This window comes from Poecilia latipinna, unplaced genomic scaffold (assembly GCF_001443285.1).
Source record: "Poecilia latipinna isolate Pla-1442-1.1 unplaced genomic scaffold, P_latipinna-1.0 Scaffold732, whole genome shotgun sequence".
NCBI classification, from domain to species: Eukaryota; Metazoa; Chordata; class Actinopteri; order Cyprinodontiformes; family Poeciliidae; genus Poecilia; species Poecilia latipinna.
Genome location: NW_015113348.1, coordinates 114,252 through 141,206, shown reverse-complemented (window position 1 = coordinate 141,206; position 26,955 = coordinate 114,252). Strand labels below are relative to the sequence as shown.

Sequence of the window (26,955 nt, the reverse complement as noted above, 5' to 3'; positions counted from 1 at the left end):
TGCAAAAAAGAAGGTTATTAATGTATGATACGATACTGCCACTCTCTGGTAAACAAAGTGTACTGCAGCGTTCGGCAATGCGAAAATTTTTCAGGTACGAGTGAAAATATGAATAAGGATTTATTTTTTAAACATCACAGTAAGGGTGCAATTTGAAAACACGTACAAGATAAAAAAAAACTGTCATAAAGGCCAAAAAAAGGTGCAAATGGCACAAATAAAAACAAATAAAGTGACAATGACTGACTGAAGTTATTATATTATTCAAATTAGTATTTAGTAACAACGAGTCTATTTGAGCACGTGATTTCTATAAGACAATCAAAGAACGCAAATCTGTTTGCTTAGTCAAGCACAAAAAATAAATACTTTTACAGTATTAGAGCAAACAGTAAGCAGAAAGTTATTTTATATCACATTTGGCTGTATATTATTACAATAACGATCTACCTACTCGAGGAGAAGTGGAGAAAAGTATTCATGTTCTGTAAAGAACACATACGTGTTTGAACAAATATTCTAGTCAAAGTAAAAGTACAGGATGAACTGTTTTACTAGAATGAAAAAGTACAAGTTTTGAAATGTACTTATGTTTATCTGTTTCATTCATAATTTATCCCTATTATCTTTAGAATAATTTAGAGAAACAGCAAGATTTTATATTTATTCTTTTATAATGTAGCACTGAAGATGTTTTTCAAAATGTAAATTTTTCTAAGAACAAACTAGTAGAGTTTTAGAAAAAATTAATGGATTTATGCAATATGAAAACAAAGACAAGTATAAAAATAATCCAACAGCAAAACAAAATTTTCATTTATTGAAATACATTGAAAATAAAATAAATTACATACGAGATAAAAGGAAGAGAAAAACTGAAATAACATAAAACGTAAAAATAAATGAATATACTTAATAAAAATCAAAGACAAACAAAACTGGTCCTTAGGCAAAAATAAACAGAATAAATTCCTAAAATAATGAATACATTTTAATTAATTTTCACTTTCCAAGAAAGTTTGTTTGAAGGCAGGATTTTATACCGCCCCTCTCTGGTGAAAATGGCTCATTACAACATCCTGCCAATGCAGAAATCTTTTCAACTTGCATAATTGCCAAGCCATTTTGTTATAGGTGTATGACGCATTTTTCTATTTTGATCTTTAAAAAGAAACCGAGCATGCAGATAATAATCAGACTATTTTTGGATAAAACTACATAATATTCATTTGTCATTGAAGAGTAAAGTAATGTATTTGTAGAGGAAAATGTACGCACATTCATATGCAGAGGGGCGGTATATGATATGAATAAATAGCCAAAAATTTAATTTTAAACTACCTATTCGAGTAAGCCGAATGGTTTGTGTCTGTAAATGTAAAGCACTGTAGAGAAACGGTTTGACTAATAACAAAAAGGGATTAAATATGGTAAAGTTGCAGCTGAACGACTGTAAACATCCACACGTAACACACGTACGACCTCGTGTGCTGATCCGGGTCTTTTTCTGACAACGCTGTTTTAATATTTATGGGGGGATCTCATTTACACCCCCCAAATTAGATCTTGTGTAGTGTTATGCAAACAATGTGGTTTATTTACCATTCATTTAATTATATTTATTGCTTGCTATAGGTCCTCAAAAAAACCAGCTGTGCTCCCTTTAATCATTAATTCTCCTTAGTTTACCAGAGATAGATAAGTTAACCTGGTAACATGCTAGACTAAGACACCATAAGAGGTCATAACTTGATAATAAAACAAGAGCTCAGTGCGCACGCTGGCTGCCTTGCTTCGTAGGAGAGAGCACGCTGCTAAAACGTGACCACGCTCTGACACGCACGAATCGGTTTGGACCAATCACAGCGCAGCTCTGAGCCAGAGGACGTCGCCAGTTGGCGGAGGAACGGCAGTAGGTGCGGCTTTACATGAGGATCGGCGGTCTTCTGGCTATAAGGGAAAAAAATCACCACATATCCCCACTCAGACGTCTGCTTTCTAGCGTGGAAACCCGTTTGGAAGAGTACAAGGAAGGATTTTGACAACTGGATATTTCTTTGGACGACATAAAAGCGACGAATTTCGTGGTTTCGAGTTTACATAACAGGCTTTCCTGGCGTTCACCGGTCCTGCTACGGAGCGTTCTGGTCATTCACCCTCCTAAAATAACAGGCTAGTGAAATATTCCGACCTTAACAGTCATATTGTGTCATTAGAGTAATAGATAAGTCGAGAAGTTTATTGTTTTTTCAATATTTATGGGCTTTTCATTATTCAGAAAAACAAGTTATACAACAAACCAGGCTAGAGCGCTGCAGCGACCAGGGTCCTAAAGCTCGCCGGGTTCACGTCATTACAGTTCATTGGAAAACTCACTTTTCTGCGCCCAAATGCTTCAGGAATCAGCGGCTTATCAGTTCTTCCACATTATGGAAAAAGTTCTGTTAGAGCAAGGCTAATCAAAAAAAAAAAAAAAAAAAAAAACCGGGGCTTAAGGGTTTTTTTTTCTTATCTGAAGTGACTTTCTATTTTTATTTCTATATTCTTCTCCTTGGACTAATAACTACCTGCGAATTGGAATAATAATCAAGTGAGCTCCGTTGAAAAAAAGAAGAAGACTGCTGATATTCACAAAAGGAATAACTAAAGGGCTCGTCCAGTTGAGTAATGGTCATTAATACGATCCACTGGTTCCGGAAGGGCTTGCGGCTCCACGACAACCCGTCGCTGAAGGACTCTCTGCTGGGGGCTGATACCGTCCGCTGCGTTTACATCCTCGACCCCTGGTTCGCTGGATCTTCCAACGTCGGGATCAACAGGTGGAGGTGAGAACAGCAACCCATTAACACACACTTCATAATGCATTCATGTTTACAAGTTTTTCCCAGGATTAAAATTAGGTTAATACAACATCAGATTATATCAACATTTGGGACAAAATGAAGTAATATGCGGGATTCTGCCTCATGAATTGAGCATCTACTAGGGGAATAAGTGAAAATCAGGTGATGCAAATGAAATTAGGAGCTGCTCTGGAGAAATTCAGTGTGTGGTGATGCAAGAAAAAGTTTCTGTTCGTCAACCTGGAAAAGTTATTATACAGCAAGAAAACTTAACATTCATACCCTTAAAGAAAATCCAGTGTGAACAGTTAAATACATATGCCACCTACTAGCAAACATGACCTTTACAGAGGATTGATGATGGAAAACCACAAGACATCCTGTTTGCCACACACTATGTAGGGGACATGTGAGACAGGTAGAACAGGATGCTAAAAAGATGCTAAAATGGCAGAAAGAAAAAATAAAGAGTTTCTCTTGTCAGGGGTTTGATCAATTAAACTTATAGGTTTTTATAATTGTATGAAGAAATGAGTCCCAGATTAAAAAAGACATGACTGCTGTGAATCAAAGTAAACCTTCATATGAAATATGGCTTGACCCTACAAGTTTAACCCACATTGTTTTCCTTTCCAAGCATATAGATTATTATTTGTAAAGTTAGTTTATGTCTACTAAAGGGTGGCTTACAAATAAAAAAATACAGTTAGTTCATTATTATATAAATAAGCAAAGGTCAAAGAATCAATAATCTGACTGATATATAAGCCTGATTACTCATAGAAGCGATGACTTTACTCTGTTGTTGTTTCAACTGATCTTGTAAATATTGATGATTTCCAGCACATCTGAAGTCTCTTACATGTTTTTTTTAGAGTTTCTAGGATGTTATTTTTGAATTAATATCTGTGTCATTGAAGTTTTATGAGACAAACTTACACAAAGTAGCATATAACCCTGAAATAGAATAAGAGACTCGTGTTTTTATTCTAAAGCCCCCCATAAATGTAAGATTAATTTAGAATCAGATCCTACATTCTTCTAAATATATTCCAAGTGACTGTTGTCAAAAGTGACCTCATTATATAAATCCAGCTGTTCAGTGAAGGCCTCAGAACATTAGTGAACATCCAGTACCACGAAGTCCAAGGAACACAGCAGGGAGGTCAGGGACAACATTGTGGAGACGTTTCCAGCAGCTGGAACGACTCACTTTTTAACATTCAGAATATTTTGCTTTTTCGGAAGAGCAATAAGTCTTGTTTACAGTTTGTACCACAAGCAGCGTAGATCATCACCCACTGATTATGTTTGAGATATATTTTTTAAAAGAATGGCTGAGAAAAATCTGTGTATTTGTGTAAAGCTAGAAGATTAAAGTTTATCCTAAAGCTAATTTAATTAAAAAATACCTTTTTGAAAGTACTTTAAAACATTGTCGTAACTTGTATGATGCTGTGTGCAGAAAGGACATCCTCTAGCAGTCAGTCATGCATTCAGTCTAAAAATGCCTCTGACTGAAGACTACCCTGACATGCTAACAGGCAGCGATATTACGCAGTAACATCTTAAATCACACCATCAGCTGTTAACTAGCTCTGCTAATCCACCTCATTTGCTTTTGCCGCTGAGAAAATCATTGTCAAACATTTGCAGCAGTTCCAGTAAAACGTGGTTGTACAAATTATTGCAGAACCTCGTCGTGTTGCTCCAACTGCATAAAATGTTGATGTAGCACATTGACGTTTGCAGTTGTAGGGGTTTGAATACTTTTCCCAAGATCTGACGTTGGAGGAATGTTTGTCCCTGCAGATTTGCCCTTCGGTGTTGCGTTGATGCTTTGGCCAGTCAAAACACGGATTCCCTTTCATTTCTCCATGTCAGTCTCCATCCAGCTGCTGCTACATGTGCAAACCGTAGCATGTTGTTCATTCATCAGTCCTTTCAGAGTTTAATGTCATCTCATTCAGTTCTGATGAGCATCCATGTTTTTCTTTCAGTGTTACGCAACAGCAGTCGGCTGTGTGACGCAGCACAAACGCACAATACCCCAATTCCTTCCTTCGTCCCGTTTACTGTGTACATATTCAACATTTCCATGCAGTTTTTGCGTCAAAACACTATTAAAACCGCATTACTCTGAGATTTTCCTCGAATACGGTCGATCCAGATGACTTAATCACGGCAACTTCTCGCTTCTCGCTGACTGAACATGTAGGTCAGTGTGTCAACAGCAAACCTTTCAACTCTGTGGTTTTTCTGATCCATTTCTGCTGTCCTGCCAGACTAAAAGACCCCAGCTTTGGTCCACAATGAGCTCTAATCCCCACAAAAGCTGCTGCCGTCTGATATCTATTTCCACGTCATGATTACAGACTCCTTCTTAGTGATCGTGTTGGTGTAGAATGGCTCTATGAAGTAGTTGAAGATAAGAGGGAGAAACGGTAAAAGTTGGATACTGATGGGATTATAACTGAGCTGCGTAACGTGGGTCAGTCTCACGTTAAGCGGACCTTGGATCAGAACAGCTGTGAGCCTCAACCTCCGTATTTGTCCCTGAAGACAAATACGGAGGCGTAGATTTCGGGTGGGGACGTCAGATGGTGGGTGACTCAACAAATCTCAACTAATTTAGCCAAAAGGAGAAGGTGAAAAGTTTCAACACGAAAACTTTCCATCCTCAGGTAATGGAAGGTTGCTTATGGTGGAAAACAAAAAATATCTAAATTAAATTAGAGTCATTTTGTTTGTTGCTCAGTGTTATTGACAGGCAGGGAAAACTACGATCTTAACATGAGGTACTCTTTAAAAAAAGACTTAACTCAAGTGTAAGAAAGCCTCAGAGTGGCTAGAAAAACACTTTATTTTTTACAGAAAAGCTCAAAAATAATAATAGATATCCTCTACTCTTTATTCTCTAAAATGTTTTACGAAATGTCCAGCTCTGGAAAAGCTGCACTGAACCCCACTGAAACCTCATGGTTTTTCCACCAAATATTGATTTATAAACTTTTCCTGAGTTATAGCATTAGTATTATAGTTTCTAAATAAATATTAGATTGTTTTCTTTGCATTATTTGAGGTCTGAAAGCATCGCATATTTTTCGTGATTTTGACCATTTCTCATTTTCTGCAAATAAATAAAACAATCTTTGAATATTGGAGGCATGTCAAGGTTTCCTCCAGAAAACTTGCTAAGCCTGGGGTGCTTGGCAGTCATTCATCCAGCGGCCATTGTATTTTTGAGTTAAAAAATGTTTAAAGCTGACAGGAAATTTGAAATTATCATTTGACAATTGACAACACCTGAACACCAAATATAAAGTCTTACAAAATGTAAACATTTTAAAAAGACTTAAAAACAATAAGTAATATTTAGCCTGGTGGGGGCACAAGTAAAGCCTGGTGGCCCGCCAGGCTTATAATACACTGAATGTTGTCAGTAGTTCACAGAATAAAGGAACAATGTTCATTTTACTCAAAAAAAATTATATATATATATAAAAATCTAATTCTTTTCCAGTGCTGCATTTTAACACATGGCTGCTATGTTTTTTATTTTTTATGATGCTTTCTGTTGACTAAAACTAAAAAATAACTAAGACTGAGATTAACTTACACACTGGTGAAGTAATTAGAACGTTCACATTCTTATGTGAACGTCCTAATTACGTCCTAATTACGTCAATCATACGTCAATCATACGCAGCACCGAACAGTGCAGCAATCCCACTGTTCGGTGGGATTGCTGCAGGATGCCTCCGCCTACTGCTGTCCGTATCCATAGCAACAAGAGGGGAAGCTCCACATTACTGCTGCTCTGCTTGTGTTTACCCGTGTGTAGGTGTGATATAAAACGCCCTGCTGTGTTGTAAACAAAAAGTTCTGAAAAGAACAACTTGTAGCTGAGTGGATCTTTAAAAGGAAAAAAAAAACATTCAGGTTGAAAATATCTGATTAAAATGAAACGTTTTTGATTCATCTTCTGTTTGTGTGATTAAGCATTAAGTCAGGCTATATAAAGAGGAGACGGACATGATCATAATTTCTGTTCTAGCTCAGAAATTTCAGGATTTAAAGAGTAAAATAAGGCAGAAAAGGGTAAAATATTTGTAGAGCAACCTTCCTGCTCAGGGAAAGTAAAAGTGAGTTTAGTCTCTTTCAGCCATGAATATTTATTCAATTTGGTTTCATAGAATGCTGCTGAGGTTAATTTGTCATTAGGACATTAAATAGAATAATAATAACATCTGTTAAAGTACTTCTTTATTTTCCATACAATAATTAGCAAAATAAAAGTTTTGTGCAGCTCTCTATTATATTAATTAGTTTTACATTGTATGATTAATTTGTCTGACACACACAAAAAACCAAGCTAGAGCATTGCATGAATTTTCTAAATTTTCTTAATTCTTCAGCTTTATTAAGATTGTCTGATTCATCCAGTGGTTTTGTTTGATTAGTCAGAAATTAAATTTAAAAAAAAGCACCGTTGAAGTATTCTTTAGTAAGAATTTGAAAGAGTCTCAACGGTATTAAAAATGTCACATATTTAGAGCTGCTGTCAAAACAGCAGGATCATCTCTTAAAAAATACAGCTTTGCTTAATGGAAAGTTAAAAAATGGCCACTCAGCGTCTGGATTACATTAAAAATAGCAAAGAGTTTGTTTTTTTTTTTAAATAATGACTTAAGTAGCTGTATTAATCATCTTAGCTTATGGGCTTGTTATATTGAGAAAGGAAGGTTGGGATGAAACGTTCCCAGTATAGATCCTGTCTTCAAACCAGTTTAACTGCTGAGTCACATCATAGATTAAATCTGAACTCTGTTTCCTTTCTGTATAAATATTAACTATTTTGGATTGAGTTATCATTGGATTTCATTTGTTTTTTTGTTGGAAGTATACAAAAGAGCGACACTTAAATGTTGGAGTTTTATTGAGTGAGAGTGTGGACAGGTGTAACAAGTTCAAACAGGTGCAGTTATTACAATTAACTATTTAAAAATCATACAGTGTGAGTGTTTTTTAATCTCACAATTGATAGGCACTTTCTAAGTGGGAAAACTTGCAAAATCTTTATGAAATTCTTATTTTCCTTACCATATAATGCTTAAGACCAACTTAAACTATATACCTTTAACTAAGACTGACACATTAGCTACAAATGCACAAACACTGTGACAGTTATGTCCTTCATTACCCATACATAAAGTATTAATCTATTAAAAAAGTTTAATGTGTGAGATAACATCTGATTTCTTGCCCAGTTCTTTGTGTGCAAACACCAGCTTCTTCTGGCTGCTCCCATTATCCCCAGTGACACACTTACCTCTGCTTCCCCGTCGAGGTTTGTCCGTTTTGTCCTGGTTTACTGATGTTTCTGATTACTCATCTTTTCAGCCTTCTGAGCTGCAGCAACATAAGATCAAATTACTTCTTTCACTCCTCGAAAGCGCCGCTTTTAGATCTGGTTCACCTCAGATGGGAGACATTGTTCAGATGTAGGTCGTCACAAAGAAAACGTCCAGTTTTGGACATTCAAATGTAGAAAAACAGTCTTATTGTTGTAAATTTTGTGCATAACATCTGATTTATTTGGAGGTCGTCAGGGCATCCAGGAAGGTGGGACTAGAGCGCCACATGCTGGTTCACAAAGAAAACTGGATTATGTTAAATTAATGTTTGAACTTTGAAAAAAAAAAAAAAAAACCTAAACCGATCCTACTCTTGGTCCGGCATCAGTATCATAAAATATCCAGTGAAAATTAGTTTAATTTGATTACTGATCTTAAATTGTTTCCTCTAATGTGTTTATTTCTCCTATTTTCTCCATTTCCTCAAACAGAGCGTCGCTGTTTTACACCAGTTTGAATAAATACAAGTTTAAAAGTTTGATGCAGCTCCTCTTCCTGCCTCTCTGCAGGTTCCTGCTGCAGAGTCTCGAGGATTTGGACTCCAGCCTCCGGAAGCTCAACTCCCGTCTGTTCGTGATCCGGGGCCAACCCACGGATGTCTTTCCCAGACTCTTCAAGGTCATTTGACCCACTATATTCTGCACGCTTGGGTTGCTGCGGGACTCTCGTGGAAGTCCTGAATAATCGTTTTGAATCTGTTTTGCAGGAATGGAAGATCACTCGGCTCTCTTACGAGTACGACTCTGAGCCTTTTGGGAAAGAGCGAGATGCTGCCATTAAGAAGCTCGCCTCTGAGGCCGGAGTGGAGGTGACAGTTCGCATCTCCCACACGCTCTATGACCTGGACAAGTGAGTTATCACACCCCAAACAGCCCTGCTGCTGTTATTACTGTGTCGGTTTAAAACTAAATGTTTGGTTTTTGTGTTTATCAGGATCATAGAGCTAAACGGGGGCCAGTCTCCCCTCACCTACAAGCGGTTCCAGACCCTCATCAGCCGGATGGATGCAGTGGAGCTGCCTGCAGAGTCCATAACGGCTGAGGTCATGGGAAAATGCACTACGCCGCTGTCTGAAGACCACGATGAGAAGTTTGGGGTTCCCTCTCTGGAGGAACTGGGTGAGTTCAGCCTAAAGACGCAAACAATTAATCAAATTACTGTTAATATTATATTAAAATAATGATCCGCTTAGACCTTATTTTAGTGTTGTAGTTTGGCCTCCGTCCAGCAGAGGGCGCCACTGGTCATCCATAAGCAGAGCAAGTTGATTCAGAATTAAAATGGTGGAGATATAACGGAACAGGAAAGAGAAACAGTACAAACTGAGTCGTTATGTGGATCCGTTTTGAAATATAAACACTGAAATTTCACATTAACATTGACGGAGCAGCATCAACTTCTCACCCAACAATTACTGATTTGCTACGAAGGCAAGGATGTAATGAGAGGAAGGCGGAGGGCAAAGCGCAGAAAATTTTAACATGATGGAAAAAGACGTGGTGTCAATAAGCACAGTTAGTTTTGAGGGCTTCCTGAGTTTAATAATGCAAGAAAGATTTTGCCCTTTATAGAAAGGCAAAACCCGGGTTTTTAAGAAAGTGGCCTCATCAATTAATCGCTAGTCGATCAATAATTTCAACCAACTTTAGATTAACTTGCATTCCTAGTTCAGCCATTCTTTAAAAAACATAGAAGGAAATCTGATGATGTTCTGAGATATGAAGCTGGTTTTAAATTGTGTGCTTTTATCGTGAACTCGCAGGTTTTGACACCGACGGTTTGTCTTCGGCTGTGTGGCCTGGAGGAGAAACCGAAGCTCTCACTCGACTGGAGAGGCACCTGGAGAGGAAGGTCAGTCCCATCTTTTGCTTGTTTTTTTAAAATTGCCTCGTGCGTTTTCAGTTGTGCTAATGCGACTGGTTTCGCCATCAGGCGTGGGTGGCGAACTTCGAGCGTCCGAGAATGAACGCCAACTCGCTGCTGGCGAGTCCGACCGGCCTCAGCCCCTACCTGCGCTTTGGCTGCCTCTCCTGCCGCCTCTTCTACTTCAAACTCACCGACCTCTTCAGGAAGGTGAGTGTTTTTACCAACACCATGATACTTTTTGCTCGGATGGTGCAAGTTTAGAAGTTATTTTCATTTCCATTAGATTTATGTTTAGTCCAGTTTGGCATTAAGTTGAATAAATAAAGCCAAATGTTTAAAAGTTAGCAGTCTTAGAAAGTTAAGACTTTGAAACCCTCATCCTGAGCAAGCATGTGGCAACAGTGGGAAGGAAGGACGTATTTTTAGCAGGAATAAATGCTGAAGAAAACCAAAGAAAAAAGTGGTCCAGCCGCCAAAAAAGAAAATAAAAAACAGCTGAGCATGGGATCCATGGAAAAGAAACACCAAACAAAAATAACACCCAGCAAAATCTCCAATAATGAGCTCATCCTTGGAAGAAACAACAAAAATACAGAAGAGAAGAGACAAAGTCAGCTGCAGGAAGAGTAGCGTTAGCTTTAATTAGGAAACATGCTGGGAAAATGCTGCCCATGTAAATCGTCTCTAACTTCTGATCCCAGGTGAAGAGGAACAGCTCCCCTCCTCTGTCGCTGTATGGCCAGCTGCTGTGGCGCGAGTTCTTCTACACGGCGGCCACCAACAACCCCTGCTTCGACAAGATGGACAGCAACCCCATCTGCGTCCAGATCCCCTGGGACCGCAACCCCGAGGCGCTGGCGAAGTGGGCCGAGGGCCGGACGGGCTTCCCGTGGATCGATGCCATCATGACGCAGCTGAGGCAGGAGGGCTGGATCCACCACCTGGCCCGGCACGCCGTGGCCTGCTTCCTGACCCGGGGGGACCTGTGGATCAGCTGGGAGGAGGGCATGAAGGTAGAGGACGCCGACTCTGAGTTGCGGTCCGGTTTCGCAGAACGCATCGAACCGTTTCGGTTTCATCTACAGGTGTTCGAGGAGCTGCTGCTGGATGCGGACTGGAGCGTCAACGCCGGCAGCTGGATGTGGCTCTCCTGCAGCTCTTTCTTCCAGCAGTTCTTCCACTGCTACTGCCCAGTCGGGTTCGGCCGACGCACCGACCCCAACGGAGATTACATACGGTACCGTCACTGAGTCGATTCTGGTGGCCGTGTGTCCTTAGAAGGCCAAAAAATGTCTGCGTTTTTCAACTGTTTTAGGGTAATTTTAATGTGCTGAATCCAAAAATCAAATTGGTTTTGCTCAATCAGGTCAGCTTTCTGAACTATGGATGCAACATGAGCATTGAAATGAATTGATAATATCTCAAAAATTAAATCAATTTAGATCGGATGTCTAATAAAAACCTGACCTGATTGAGAAAAATTGATGTCATTTTTGGATTCAGTGGTGTAAAATAGTCCTAATTCAGTTGAAAAAACAACTTCCCAAAAATATCTTTTGTAACCCAGTGTAACCACAGGTCTAAAACTTTGTCCTTTCATATTCTATGTGGTTTTTGTCTTAACTGTGTTCTAGCCTTGCTAGCTAGCTAGCTTGATAATTATTTTTGCATCTAAGTTAAAATGTACCGCCAGTTGACTTGACGATTGTCGTCTTCTGCAGCCAAACATATGAGGCTAGATGCAAAAACCTTTGCACTACCAGAGTTAAAGCCGTAGAGAGCATCGCAAAATATACGATTTTCTTAAATTTGAGTTGGTGAAACCTGCAGGAACCCTGTCTTACCTCCTTGGATAGGTGAATAATCCGCCACGTTCCCTTTCTGTTTCCATCCCTCCGCTCAGGCGCTACCTGCCTATTCTGAGAGGATTCCCAGCGAAGTACATCTACGATCCCTGGAACGCTCCGGAGTCTGTGCAGAAGGCTGCCAAGTGCATCATCGGCGTGCATTACCCCAAGCCCATGGTGAACCACGCTGAGGCCAGCTGCATCAACATCGAGCGAATGAAGCAGATCTACCAGCAGCTCTCCTGTTACAGAGGCCTTGGTATGCTGACCCGTTACTTTCTTTCTCTCTTGTTCAGATGTAAGGCATCTTTCCACATTGATTGACTCTTTGTTGTTTACATCCTCAGGCCTTTTGGCTACAGTTCCATCCAACACCAATGGAAACAATGAGACGTCCTCAGATGCTATGGCGTTCTCCATCGAGGCTTCACCCCAGGCTGCTGCTCCAGCAGGTAAGACCAAAACATGTTATTATGTTCAAATAAAACTGCACAGCTGCACCTCCTTGGTTTTACATTTCTCATTAAAAATCAATCAGTTTAAATGTGTTTTGTCTTTCTTTGATTTGTCAGCCTATCAGATGCCAGTTCATTCACAGACAGACTGGCGCAGCGGGGTGATGGTTTACCTGCAGGGGGATCCACAGAACAGCACCAGCACACACAAGCAGGGTAGGGATTATTTAGCACTTCTGAATTATTCATATTTTCATGTCAATCTGTTTGTTTTAATCAACTCTGATGATTGTTTCATCTTCCTGAAGTTCCCAGTTACGCTCCAGCTACCAGCATGATGCGATACACTCAAAGCAGCCCACAGATTCCAGGTCCTGCACTGCAGAAAGGTGCAAAATAAATTCATTTAAATCTGTGATGTGGGGTCGTTTCTGTTAAAACTTTCTAAATGTCACTTTTTTGTTTTTGTTTCAAGGATTCGAGCATCATCCCGTCACACAGACCAGCGGAAAACGTCCCAATGAGGATTCTGGCCACGGCAGAGGCCCTAAAATCCAGAGGCAGAGCAACCACTGAAGAGTTAGTGACACATTTATTTTACACACTCGTACTCACTGGGATGAAATTTGATGTTTTATGACAAAAATCTTATTTTTTTTTTTATTCTTTCAGGTGTTTCTGCACATCGTCCTTCATTTAATCAGCCAGATCAAAGCAGACACTAAAGGACTAAAGGTTTACCTCCAGCACCACGGTGTTGCATGAACGCACCTTCAGGATGATTAAATGCACACACACACACACACGTCCCCCGATTAAACAGACTGTGGACTCTGATGAGGACTGCACATCAGCGCAGCGGCTCACTCGCTGAACTCTTCTCTGGCTTAATATCGACAAACATCCTTGTGTATATAATGAATTTGCTAACTGCAGCTCACACAACTTGTACATATTTGGATATTTTATGTATGTTTTCTCTCCTTGTGTAGCCATAAACCCATTGATATATTTTTGATATGAGATCATGGATGGATCTTTTTTTGTTTTGATAGTTCTCAATAAATAATAATAATAATAAATATTTAAAGACTTTCCAACAAAAAAAAAAAAAGACACTGAGAAAGCTTCTGTGTTTGCTAACCATCGTTTTCCCCAAACTTTGTTCTTTCTTGATCCATCTGTCGTAAACTGACAAAGTGTTTTTGTTGATCTCAGTAATTGGAGACGTGTCTCATTCCTTTCCAGTGTGGAGGCAAAATAACATTAACCATCTTGATGTTGCCCTTTTTTTAGTAGTTTTGGAGAATAAAAAAGGACTCAAGAGTCTTTGCATCACAGTGACTTCCCTGTAAAATCCTTAATAAAGAAGTGTACCACAAACAAGACTCTAGTGTATTTATTTGAATCAAATTGTGGGTTTTAACTTGAACATATGAGGAGTTTATATACTTTACCATTAGATCATTATGTTGCTTCTGCAGCTGGTTATATTTCAACAACAAGGTAGCTCATAAAGCTTTATAGGATAGAAATAAAACATTGCGGTGGCAAATTAAAGGAGTATTAAAACTAAATGCAGCTTCTCCCACAAAATCTATATTTTTAAACAACAAAAACAAAAATATAATGCATCATTTTTGTACCACTTCACCATTTTACCCTACTTTTAGTCAGTCTATTGCATAAATCCCAATAAATACAATAAAATGTGTACTTGTAATGTGATAAAATGTGAAAAAGACTGTTTATTTAGTGTATTTAACATTTTTGAAGGGAATGACACATAGGTCTCCAATATGGCAGCATAAATAAAGTAAGGTCACACAAACATAATCAGCTGACTGGCAAAAGTATAAACAGTCATTTAGGCAACAAAAAGAAGCTCTTATGTCGGGTATTTCCTGATGTTTGTAAGATTTGAATAACTTGCAGATTGGTGCTGCAGATAATTTAATATTTCATCAAAATCTTTCAAATGAGGATACAAAACCTAGGGGCTTGTGTTTTAGAAAAATAAATAAATCAGAAATTAGCCACTGAAAAATTCAAGATGGCTGCCATGGTCGTCAAGTAAATTTATCTGCATTAAATCTGCCAATATTTATCCCAGATGAATACTTTTGGTCTCAAGTGGTACATAATTAGACCCATATAAATCATATTTGCTAATAACTTTAATTTTTCAAGATGGGCACCATGGAAAATTAATATTTCCACACAAAATGAATGTGTTTTATTTATTTTGAACCACAGAAATCATATATGGTTTTTGTCTTGATTCCATTTTCTGGTGGACACTTTTCAAAATGGCCGCCATAGTTATAACAAAGAATACATGTTTGCAATAAAATCAGCAGCAGTTACAGCTAACCAAACAGTTAGCCTCACAAGCCACTAATTTGCTAATCTTAGCTCTGTTAACGCTAAACTGTCAAACACAGAAAATTAGCAGATGCTAATGCTTTATCGCTAAACACACAGACGGTCAGACATCTTTATCTCCTTCCAGTTTGTAACTGGTGCGAGATTTTCAAGCAGTAAAGTCCTCAGTTTCTGATTTTGCTGTTATTACTTTAAAGTTGTATGAATTAGATGAGCGAGTCGAAAGTTGGCTCAAAAATGGTGGCCATTTTGAAAAATGTCTGTTGTCCTGAAATTCAAGAGGCTAATGAGAAATATGAGAACCATACACTGAGGGTTGAGCATATACATTTTTAAGCCTTGTATCCACATTTGAAAGATTTTCAAAGTAATGTGCTGTACTACGTCAACACCTGAGTGGAGCCACAGGGTTAAAGAGCGCCCTCTGCTGCCGGAGGTTCAGCTTGGCGTAGCTCATCTCAAAGTCCTTCTTGGTTCCTACGATTACGTCCAAGCTGCCGGAGCGCACGTCGTACCCATAGGACGCTAGCTTCTGGATGCGATACAGCACTATCTGCGTGGTGAGCTCCAGGACGTTTGGGGATTCCTTCACCTGCTCGACGCTCGCCCCGGCGTCCATCAGCCCCTGGAAGCGGCCCGCCAAGGTGGCCAGCGAGTAGTACAAAACGGCCGGGCAGCGGATCACAACCCGCTTCAGTTCGTCCTCGGAGCAGCTGAGAGCGTCCTGGACGTAGGCCAGCGCCTGCCGCATGGCTTCAGGCTGCAGCTCGGAGATGGAGGCTCTGAGGCTGGACACCAGGCTGAGCAGCTCCTCCGTGGTGAAGCCCCGCTCCCTCAGGAAGCCCAGACTGTCCCTCCAGGTCTCCGCTGGACGCAGGAGGATGTACGGGTTCTGGCTGAGGAGCTTCTGCAGCCAAACCCGGAGATTACCCTCATCCCCGCCCAGGTCCAAGTAGGTCTCTCTGAGGGTGTGGATCACCTCCTGGTTGCTCTCCACAGGTCGACTGAAGCTCTGCGGCGCGCTGGCCATCAGCTTGCTGATGATCTTCTTGTTGAGGCGAAGGCTCTGGAGGTAGAGGATGTTGGCCCGCTGGTTGCTGTGGTGGCTTACGGTGAAAAAGGAAGCTGGGAACTTTTCGATGATGCTCAGAAGGGCGCGTTGGCCAGAACATACGGACTCCCAGAGGTCCCGCTGGGCCTTCACGTCCTCTGGGCGGCACAGGACGGCCTCGGGGTGGGTCTCAAGGATGTGGGCGATCACCGCCGTGTCAGCGCCCATGTCCCTCAGCAGACCGGCTGTCTCAGCCACGTAGGTGGTCTTCTCAGACAAAACCCAACCCTTAAGCTTGCGGACCTTTCTGATGTCCACCGATAGTTTGTACAGAGAGTCAACCGTGCGTTGATTCTCCTCCCGTTTGCTGTGGGAGGTGAGGGAGGCAGAGGGAGGCAGCAGCAGCCTCATCTTCTGGCAGGAGGCGCACAGAGACGTGGTGGTGATGCGAAGCATCGCAGCGGACCTCTGAAGAAGAAGAAGAACATCATTCATTCCCCCAATCTGTAAAGAGTTGTGACAGCTTTAGCATTCAGCTAGTCCCTGAATAACTGCAACTACTTCCACAAGTCTCACAATCACTGAATATTTAGGCCTACATGCAAAAACCACTATCTCCATGGAGAAACAAGGTGGTAGGAGCATCATGCTGTGGGGGTAATTTTTCAGCAGGGACATTGTACATTGCTCTTGTATTTATTCCTTATTTCTACGAGATAACAGCAAGAACTGATGGGAAGATGATTCCCTTAATTAATAAACTAGCAAATTAAAACTACTCATTGGCCTCAAAATGTGTTGAATTTAAAATGCAAAAATTACTAAATTGTAATTTTTCTTTTTTTAAAAAATCTATAAATATGTAAAGATCTAAAACATTTTAAAAAATATTTCAGACTGTTGCTTTTTTTTAAAAAAGAAAAACAAAAAAAATATATACACATTTTTTTGTGGTTTTATTTTATTGTTTGTTTGAATTTCAGTTGTTTTCTGTTTTGTTGGGGATCAAAATTGTCATAATCGATGTGGTTGAGGTAGTGAGGAAACGCAGGTAGACCCAGGTAAAATGAGAATGATGAATTTAAAAATGTAGCTCACAGTCTTGAACAGGCAGCACGGCAGAAAGTTAGCACACAGCTAATACCGGTAGCAACTGGATAACAGACATGTAAACGAGCTTAGGTCGATGCAGGACTTCACAGTTCAACTGCGTACGACCCATAAACAGACGTAGACTGACGGCACAGGGAAACAGTTACAAATGACGAGGATCTGACAAGGAACACAGACAACAGGTGGGGCTAAATACACACAGGGTAATCAGGGGGATACGACACACCTGGGGAGCAATCAACAGGGAGGACAGAGACTCACAGGGAACAGGACTACACAGGGAAAACAGGACTGAACACAGAAGAACTCAAAAATAAACACACAGAAACACAGATCATGACAAAAATCATTTCAAAGGCTAAATAGCCCCCTGGCCACATTTTGGACACCCCTGTCTTAATTGTTGACTCAGGGAGCTGAATACAAAAGCAAGCCACACTTTTCAGATTTTTATTAGTTTAAAAAATAGAGTAAACTTGACATAATTTTCTTTCCACTTCATAATTGTGGAATACTTTGGGTTGGTGTATCATAAAAACATCCAAATGTGGGAACAAATCAAGGATTATGTATAATTTAGGGAAACGAAACGCTTATTATGGTTTTATATAAAAGGATATAAAGAACGTGATCTCCACTGATTACAGTTATGACTGCAGTCTTTCACATGTGATGCTGCATGTGCCTGTTATGTATGTATTACAACCCAATGACTGCGCCAGGCCACCGCTGCAGCAGCACAACACGAAAGGGAGTGATTGTAACGACAGCAGCCAAAAACATGAATCGCTACAGTTCATTTGACATAAAATGAACAATAATGTGGATTATTTTACCGGTTTTAAGGGGGTTCTTTGCTGTGACTCCGTTGTCATTCCCACCGATCTGCTTTCATAACGCTGCACAACCTTGTGGGCGGAGCTAGTGAGGCACGTGAAAGGTACGTGACCGGGAAGCACACTCGCTTTGTGTCGTTCGCGGTCGAGCCGATTTAATATGCCGGTTCTTTTAGGTGGCCTATGGGAGCAGGTTCCTGTTTCAGATGAGGATGTATACAACAAAAATAATTAATTTCAGAGATTACTTTGATCAATATGTGTGCTAAGAATAATCACATAAGCTACAAAGAGGAGTTGTAAGTGAAGAGTTATTTTAAAGCCAAAAGAGGCGAATCTTTTTGCAGGGTTTACATAAATGATTCGGCGGGTAAACAGGAGAGCAGCTGAAGTAGAGAAGAAATATATTAAAATAAATTATAGGGATGCGTGGGAAGAAAAATAATACTCGATTTCATAAATAATAAAGAAAACGACCTAAAAGTAACACGGGACACGTTGAATAGTTTTCAATTAGCAAAGTTACCCTGGATACTTTATTGATTATAGCAATAAAACAGAAAACGATAGTCTATGTTTTCTATTGTTACGGAAAATATTTTGAAAGTGTAGCAAGACAACACCATGGTTGAAAATGTCATTTTCCATACATAATCCATGTTTCTTTACTGAACAGGACATTTTCCAGGCTTTTATCAAGAACTGTACCAGCTGGTATTAATTAGAACTAGCAGGACTGCCATCTAATTACTAATAGATTTCACCTGGTGCCTGTCTTTCTGCGTAGTTTCTTCTTCATGTGTCCAATACTTTTCCCCCATATCGTTATATCACACATACTTTAAGGATAATTAATTTGATTTTTCTGTATGGACTGGATGGCTTGTTACTGTGAGTATCTGTAGTTGCACCATTAGAAATGTGATTACATAGAATGGAAGGTTTGATATGTGCATGTAAATTTGCCGAACTGTGTGAGCGGGCTTGAAAGTGCAGAAGTATATTATTTATGATGTATAAAAAAGAGGCACCAATGCAAAAAATGAAGCTGAGGTTTGTAGTCATAGAATAATTTGGAAAAAGGATGACATTATATAACAAAGCTTGAATTTATGCCTTTTAGACCTCCAAGGATAATATTTGTACTCTTGTATTCCTTCATTGAAGGAACACTTCTTGTCTCCTTTGGCAACTTTCTGTCAACCAAATGGAGACACCTGGCTTAGAGGAAGGTAGAATAACACACCTTACATAAATAAATAAATTCATTAAATAAATAAACACCCAATTTTTCTTTTTCTTTCATTGTTCGTTAGGTTTCGGCTAGCGCAAGCTAGCTAGGTTTGTTAGCTGACCACGAACAAACCCCTTTCTGCCTTTGTGGCATTATATATATATATATATATATATATGTTTAACATTAACCACAGACATTTTTTTTATTTTCCAAGCTTTAACGTGGAGATGTTTGCAAGCTAGTTAACAGTTAGCCTGCGTCATTTGAAAGGCCCTCCGAAGTCAACGATAATAATGCCAACCTCCTATTTTTGTTCGAAACTAATTATCGCATTTTCAAATTTGAAATCGTAGTTCTTGTCTGTCAGCTCACATAAAACATAGGAAGTTGCGAGCAAAAATCACAAAAGGCTAATGTGAACTTTGTGTGATAAGTTGATATTCATCAGAAAAAGACTTTTAATTTAATATTTATTTAGTCTAAATCTCAAGTTATTTAATACTTTATATTTTTACCGTTAAACAACAACGGAGGACATTTATTTAAGTGAAACTTATAGTGTTAAATTAAGCCAAAATCCAACAAGCTAGTCTGCACCCTGAACCACATGAGGTCGCTGTATTACCAAGCACGTACAATGGCGGTAATTTCATAGTTCCAACATTTGGACAAATATTACTCTGCATTTTAAACTAAATAAAGCAAATAAAATTTTATTTGTATAGCACATTTCAGCAGAAAGGCATTTCAAAGCGCTTTACATCATAACAAACACAAAGAATCAACAATCAAAACATTACATTAAGTCAAGTGCAATCACTAAATTCGTAATTCATTACGTTTCAAACACAACTCTAAACAGGTGGGTTTTTAGTCGAGATTTAAAGGCACTCTGTGTTTCTGTTTTTTTACAGTTTAAGTGACATTTTTGGCTACACATGAGTAAAAGCAGAACAGTTGTGGATATACATAGCTCTGATCATTTGCTGCCTGTTTCTGGTGATGGACACAGTTGTCTCCTGCCAGCGGCAAGCAGCGCCTTGAATAACCACCTGTTGTCATGTCTTACCAGTCCTCTCTGGGACGAGACTGGAAAGACATTAAAAATTTGCTTTGTTATCCTCTCAGGCCGTAATTAGCCTGTCTTCACTCAGACAGAGCCTCCCAAGTTTTACACTGGGGTTGAAATGTTATTCCCTGAAGATAAAAGCGTGTCTATCGTTGACATTTACAGTAGAATAACATCAAGAGCTTTATCCCAAGGAGGCACACAGTGGAGTTAATTAGGCTTCCCAGACGCGGAGGAGCACCTGTTGCTGGCACTCAGTTCTGTCCTTTTCCAGAGATAACTCAAGACTTGGGAACACTAAATTGTTGAAGTTTATAGATGTCAGAATGAAAGTAATTATGGTTTAATCTTCTGTGTGCTGAATGGCTCCTTTAATTAAACCCCTAAGAGTGAAGCCCAAACTGTATCTTATTGTTCTTGCAGAAACATGCATCTTTATACAATGGATGGTGTCATCCAGCTGTCTGCTTATCCACCTCATTAGCTTTTGCTGCTCCAGAGAGGTTATGATCCTTCGTCAGATTGAGTTGAACCGTCTCTTTTCTCTGCTTTTTGGTCCAGCAGAGAGATCAAAGGTCAGATCAAGATCAACCATTGACTCAACCCAAGACTTTCGTTTTCTTCAATCTCAGCCAGTCATTGGTGGATTTATTGGTATGTTGTGGCTCATTGTCATGTTGCAGGATGCAGTTGTATTTTAATTAATTTAATTTTTTCACAGATGGTCTTACGTTTACACCCTGGGTGGTATGATGGCAAGCCGGAAAGTATTCTCAAACCATGATTCCTTCACTTCCATGCTTCACAGCTGGTATGACGTTAATTTTCTGAAATGTTATATTTGGTTAATGTCAACATTTTACCTGTATAAATGCACAAATAATGTACATTTAGACGTATCCCTTTAAAGAACAACATTCCAGAAGTCTTTGTCTATGTTCTCCATGGTTGTTAAGTTCTTAAAAAGCAAATGTTTACTTCTTATAAACCTCCTGTCAAAGTTAAACTGGTGCCTTCATATCAATAAGAACCTCCTGGAGGGTTTTGAAGTCTTGTTTTAGCATCTTGAGGGCTTCTTTCAGGTTGACAGTTGTTTTAAATCCCCTTCACAGATAATCGTTTGGACAGTTTACCTTTGTTAACCCTTTACCAAACTCATAGAAATCTACAATCGGCTCTTTTCAATCCCACTGTAACAAACTGAGTTTTCAACAAAGCAATCTCCTAATTTATTCCTCACCAGAATTTCAAAAGGTCTTGAATTTTTTCTTTCTTGCGTGATGTCAAATATTCATATGTCCAGATATTGTTGAAAAACTCTGCACTTGTTCAGCATGACTTGGGGATAAAACCTGATCAAAAATCAAATTTCAGCCGTGTTTTTCTAACTAAACCATGGTGAAAATGTAATTAAAGGGAAATGTTGACGTAAATTGCGAAGGGTTTAATTTCCCAATTATTAAAATCCTGTTAAGTGGGGGCTTACTTAAACCCTTGCAGCACACTCTGGCAAGGAGGCTTTAAGCACTGTTTGGATTAACACTGTGGCTTTTCACCTTAAGTGGAGGATTAGTGATTTTTCTAAGAGAATCGCTGCAAAAGTTTGTTTTGCTACTTTTCCTCTGCTCATCACCAGCTGCTTTTCTACGTCTTTCGGAGCATGCATGCTATTTGTGCTGGAATAATCTCAGCGCTGCTTTGTGGGAGATCTGAGAACACAAGTATGCATGCATCTGTTGTGTCTCTGAAATAGTCCCTCATTTTGTCCTTACAAAGGAATGAGGAGGCCCTTGGGGTCAGTGTAGGCAGCAGGAGGCTCTTCAGAGGATAAAGTAGGGGAGTGTTTATGACACGACTTGGTGGAGGAGAAAATAGAATCCTCCATCTGTCTCCAAATCAACCCTGTTGCTGACCTGAACCCTGGAGACTGTTGCCGTAGGGTCACGTGATGAAGGAATCCTTTAAAACCTCCAACCTGCAGACCTAGACCTCCAGTTACTTCCTGTGCTCACCACTGCAGCTGGTCTGTTCTGCTCAGAGGATCCAACATGTCAGACATTGAGGAGATTGTGGAGGAATATGAAGAGAAGGAAGAGGATGAGAACGAGCATGACAAAGGGTCCAAACCTCGGTTTAAGACTACCTACATACCAAACATGGCACCTCCAAAGCTCCCTGATGGAGAGAAGGTCGACTTTGATGATCTCCACCGGAAGAGAGTGGAGAAGGATTACAGCGACCTACAGATGCTCATTGAGCAGCATTTCTCCAGCCGCCAGAAGGAGGAGGAAGAGCTGATTGCCCTGCGCAGCCGCATCGAACAGCGCCGCGCCGACCGGGCCGAGCAGCAGCGAGTCCGAGCAGAACAGGAGCGAGAGCGGCAAGCTCGGGTGGTAGAGGAGAGGTCGAGGCGCGAAGAGGAGGCCGCCAAGCTGCGGGCCGAGGAGGAAGCCAAGAAGAAGAAGATATTCTCCAACAAGTCCTTCGGGGGTTACCTGCAGAAGGTAGACCAGAAGAAGGGCAAGAAGCTAACGGCTCGCGAGGAGAAGAAGAAAGTCCTGCTGGAGCGCAGGAAGCCGCTCAACATCGACCACCTGAGCCAGGAGAAGCTGATGGAGAAGGCGCAGGACCTGTGGCAGTGGCTCCACCAGCTGCACGCCGAGAAGTTTGAGCTGGCTGAGAAGCTGAAGATGCAAAAATATGAAATCCACGTTCTCCGGAACCGAGTCAGCGACCACCAGAGAGGCTCCAAAACGTCAAAGAGCTCCCGTGGGGCCAAAGGGAAAGCTGGCTCCTGGAAGTAAAGCTCAGGGTCCACAACAGCTCAGAAACTGAGGTCCATTTGGACTTTTGGTGCAGATTCCTTCCTTCTGAACGCTCAGGGGAAGGGAGGGAGTCGTATGAATTAATTAACCAAGTTTAGTATAAATTGAGTCTTTAAAAAACAATCCAACTATAAAATGTTTTGGTAAAGCTTTAAGTTTTTCCACAAACCTTCCTAAAGATTATTTCTGTTTATTGTTGACGCGCTAAGACTTGCATACTTCTCATTAAAGTTATTCTGTCTATTTTTAATTCATGACTGACTGCCTGGTTCTTGGTCTTGGAAACTTCTTGACACATTTCCCTATATTTGGGACGGGTCAAGTTAAAAGTCAAACAGCTGCGACTTGGCTGGCTTTCTTTCTTTCTTTTTTTTTTCCCAAGCTAATTTTGGTTCACAGACTGAGGAGCAGCTTTCAGTGTTTCCTCATTATTCCTCTGTGAAAAAAGAAACATTATTTAGATGCAGCACGTCAATGTTTCTGCACATTGTTCCAAGTCGTATAACCAAAATTTTAATATGGAAAAGTTTATGCAGATTTAATCAGAGCAACAGAAACGTCCTGAAAGTCCACACTTGATTTGATTTATCCTAGTTGTCAAATCATGACAACAATTTCAAAGATAATGTTAATGGGATAAAACATTTAGATTTAACTAAACAAAGCAAGTAAATGGTTTTCCTCAACAGAAGTTATATTTTTGAAGTTGAGAGTTATGCACCTAAAAGTAAAAATAACAGTTACTATATTTATAATGTCAGCAGACATCAGTTTAAACGATACTAATAGATAGAAAAGGATTGAACAGCTTTTAATTTTATTTTACTTTCACAACAAAATATTTATTACTAGTATTTATTATTTTTTCTGGGTCAAATATTTTAATAAGATGTATTTTAAACTCTACATAATTTTAGTTTAAAAATGCATTTAAACTGCAGCAACATGGACCAAAGTCTGAGGAATGGTTCTCATCCTTGTTAGATCGTTGCCATCATGAACTTTGGTCACTTTTAAGACAAAATGGCATCAAATGAATTAGAAAGGTGTACCTAATGAAGTGGCCAGCCTAAGAAACGATACCAGTGTTTCTAAAGGTAGAGGTTAAATTTTAGAAACTGGATATAGGAGCATTTTGGACTCCAGAACACTAATCTGGACGTCGTCTCTCCATTACCGTAACTAAATGTTTTGTCCACTAGGTGGCACTACAAACCCACTTTGTGAGCATTTAAATTGTAAGCTAAACAATCCAATACGTAAAAGTAAATGTAATTTATGTAAGAATAAACTTAAAATATCGCACATGAAGCCAGTTTTGTTTTTTTCCTTAGTTAGCATACATTTAATCAAAACTGTCCCGAACAGCAACATTTGTAAATAACACAGCACTTGCAGGAACATCTTATATATATATATATATATATATTTGCAGATTTTTTAGGAAATGGCCTCTTTTCGCCAGCAGTAGCTGCAGAGAAGCCCAGCTCAGATAAATGAGTGGCCATCTCTCCCCCATGCAGTTTCTGCTCTCCTAACTGTTGCTGTACCCTCATGGCCGTAACGAGCCATTAAACTCTGCCAGATGTGACGGTATGCCCACCGGTTGCCATGGAGAAGGGGAGAGGCTGCGTTTGCATCCAGGTCTCCCTCATGCTCAGTTAAAGCTGAGCAGAGATGAAGAGCAGAACATGAGCAGCCCCCTCATGTCTCACCGAAGAACAAGATGTTCCCTGAACTTCACTCATTGTTTCTGGATGTGAAGGATGGGGTTTATATAAAACATGTGAAGTGTGTGTGTGTGTGTTGGGTCATCAGGGGATGGATGAGGAAGGCTGTTGTTTAATTAAGCACTCAGCACAGACTGGCAGATAATGCGTGTGCTGCATGATTGACACTTCTTGAGCCAGACTTTCAACTCTGACAAGACTCTTGTCTGGTTCGGTTCAGACTGGATTTCTGTTTTAATTTGGAGGAAGAGCTGCACTCTGATTACTTATGAGATTTCGTGTGTTGAGATAATTTGATTTATTCCACACAGTTCTGGAAAATATATCCTGTTTACATCATTAAGATGTGTAAAACTCCCAAAGTATATAGTTTTTTTTTGGAGCACAGAGAGAATAATCTTTAATTATTTCTCTTTGGACAATTCTTCTATCAACTGGATGGATTTCTATGCTTTTTATTTTTAGGACTGAGACTGAAGATGTTTTTTTATTTTTCTCCCTGTCGATTTGGCCATGTTTTTAGATAATAAAAAAAACACTTTTTTTTTTAATACCACATTTTTATTTGAAATATGAGCAATTTTAGTCAAGTAGCTATTTCATTAAATCAATTTTTTAAATTTACAAAGATGAGTGGCTGCCTTAATTGAATTAAATGTTGTTTCCCCCCATTTTTAGGGTAGAAAAGTGGAAAACAGGAACTGATTACTCATGGTGCCGAAATATCGCAGAGAAAAACATTTCTGCAATAAGATCTGGATTTGACTAAAGTCTTCATTATATGCCAATATTTGTGACGATTTTTGAAAGCGAACTTCTGTTTTCTATATGATTTAAGGTGTCAAATCATGCAGAACTGACTGATGATGGACATTTGCAGTAAACTGATTACTACCTGCTGACATGCCAATGCTGGCCTCTGAGTTTAAATGGGCATCCATGTCTTGGTAGGTTTGATGTTGCATAACCTAACCCTGAAGTTGCAGTTTGTGGTTGCAGCTTTTAAAAAATGACACTTTTGCAAAGTACATTAAGGCTTTAATTGCAATAGGAAAATACAAAGACTTTTCTGAAACAGTTCAACTTGTTGCAGCATGGTGGAAGATGCAGGCAGGTGCAGCAAGATGTGGAAATTGTCATTAAATCTGGTTTATTCATATAGATCCAGTTTGCTATAAGTCATCAAAAGCTGCTGAACAGATAAACTAAACAAGCGCATACATCTCCAAAGCAGTCAACAATTAAATCGAATTATAATCAAGTTCAAAACAGTTCGAAATAAATTTAGACTTACAAAGAAGGAATTTTCCAGGGAAACTGTCCAACTGCTTTAAATCTCCATTCAAGTTTAATCTCATCACCCCATCCAGAGCTGAAGGCGTTACATATTTTATCAATGCATCTCCCACATACAAGATATCTGCATCCATGAGGCAGCAGGCAAAAGTTTCAAATGCTGTATTTATGCTGGTTTTACACCTGTCCTTTTTATGCCGTCTGTTTTACACTTTCCCAAATTATTTTGTTTGTTGGGAGTAAAAATATGATACTAGTGGACAGCTATCTAAATATCTAAAAGCCATTTTCTCATGTTTGTTGTGGTTTTTGTGCTTTAAATGCACACAGACCACTGGAGTGGACATAAGTGCGTCAACCAACACACTGCCAACTACTGGCCATTCACTGCAAGTGCAATAAATTTTTTGTTAAATCCAATATGGCTGACAGACGAAAGAGCTACTCAGGAATATCCAGTCCCTCCTTGTACTACAGAGGACTTTTGTTACATTTTCTCATTACTCTTTAAGAATGAAACGGTGATGCTAATGAGATTTTGGTTATTTGGCAGTTTTTCTATAGTCGTTTGTTTCTGGAGCAGATTTCTGTGCCGTCTTATTCTAAACACACAAAACGCCATTTGAGGGAAACCATGTTGGGATTCCTGAGCCGAGTGTCTCTTGCTACCTTTGGCCTGAGGATAAATTATCTCTCCCCAGAGATGGAGCCGTTTGGGTTTATCTGCAGTCTGCTTCAAATTGAGGTGGGAGTTGGTAGCACTGAGGGGTATAAAGGAGATTAAGCCAATCCGGCAGGGCATTAATCTCTATATGCCATCTAGGCAAATGTTCAAGCCACAATCCCTCTGGCCGTATAAAGATTTAATGTTATGTATCTTATCTGTGCTGCATTGTAACCCCAGGAAGGGGTTGATATGTACAAATGTGTGAAAACATCCCTCATTCCTGAAATGTCCTTAAAATACTTTTAATTGTTAATGTTT

General features: G+C 39.6%; 3 protein-coding genes across 10 annotated transcripts in view; 2 read left to right on the top strand and 1 right to left on the bottom strand.

Moving 5' to 3' along the window:
* Positions 1-1,892: 1,892 nt before the first annotated feature.
* Positions 1,893-13,753, top strand: LOC106955411 (cryptochrome-1-like). The gene is made up of 14 exons (XM_015045568.1): positions 1,893-2,825; positions 8,770-8,878; positions 8,967-9,109; positions 9,194-9,378; positions 10,023-10,111; positions 10,193-10,333; positions 10,828-11,139; positions 11,212-11,363; positions 12,030-12,232; positions 12,321-12,425; positions 12,546-12,644; positions 12,737-12,817; positions 12,904-13,007; positions 13,101-13,753. Exons 1-13 carry the CDS (start codon positions 2,668-2,670, stop codon positions 13,002-13,004), a joined length of 1,878 nt encoding a protein of 625 aa, XP_014901054.1. The 5' UTR covers positions 1,893-2,667; the 3' UTR covers positions 13,005-13,007; positions 13,101-13,753.
* A 761-nt stretch (positions 13,754-14,514) lies between these two features.
* LOC106955412 (transcription termination factor 2, mitochondrial-like) lies at positions 14,515-17,920 on the bottom strand. 2 transcript variants are annotated; one of them, XM_015045569.1, is made up of 2 exons: positions 17,814-17,920; positions 14,515-16,368 (listed from the first exon to the last, which is right to left on the bottom strand). In XM_015045569.1, the coding sequence occupies exons 1-2, from the start codon at positions 17,850-17,852 to the stop codon at positions 15,199-15,201; spliced, it is 1,209 nt and encodes a 402-aa protein (XP_014901055.1). In that variant the 5' UTR covers positions 17,853-17,920; the 3' UTR covers positions 14,515-15,198. The 2 variants fall into 2 exon arrangements, with proteins under 2 accessions (XP_014901055.1, XP_014901056.1); XM_015045570.1 differs by having other exon boundaries at positions 14,515-16,332; positions 17,814-17,918.
* Positions 17,921-18,547: 627 nt separating this feature from the next.
* Positions 18,548-26,955, top strand: part of LOC106955410 (troponin T, cardiac muscle isoforms) — a 53,437-nt gene continuing 45,029 nt past the window's right edge. The window contains exons 1-4 of one of the 7 annotated variants that reach the window (XM_074527707.1): positions 18,558-18,704; positions 20,681-20,773; positions 20,841-20,930; positions 22,158-23,194. In XM_074527707.1, the coding sequence (XP_074383808.1) occupies positions 22,168-22,923 (756 nt within the window). In that variant the 5' untranslated portion in view covers positions 18,558-18,704; positions 20,681-20,773; positions 20,841-20,930; positions 22,158-22,167 and the 3' untranslated portion in view covers positions 22,924-23,194. Of the gene's footprint in view, positions 18,705-20,679; positions 20,774-20,840; positions 20,931-21,895; positions 23,195-26,955 lie in introns of those variants that run through there. The other 6 variants (XM_074527705.1, XM_074527704.1, XR_012577042.1 and 3 more) reach the window with 6 other exon arrangements.

Bases quoted from the DNA above. Each gene is read 5' to 3' on its own strand.
- LOC106955412 (XM_015045569.1), bottom strand. From the start codon at position 17,852: ATGACAACGGAGTCACAGCAAAGAACCCCCTTAAAACCG. The intron at 16,369-17,813 runs GTAAAATAATCC...AACTCTTTACAG, and splicing joins AAAGAACCCCCTTAAAACCG to ATTGGGGGAATGAATGATGT.
- LOC106955411 (XM_015045568.1), top strand. From the start codon at position 2,668: ATGGTCATTAATACGATCCACTGGTTCCGGAAGGGCTTGCGGCTCCAC. The intron at 12,645-12,736 runs GTAGGGATTATT...ATCTTCCTGAAG, and splicing joins CACCAGCACACACAAGCAGG to TTCCCAGTTACGCTCCAGCT. The intron at 12,818-12,903 runs GTGCAAAATAAA...TTTTGTTTCAAG, and splicing joins AGGTCCTGCACTGCAGAAAG to GATTCGAGCATCATCCCGTC.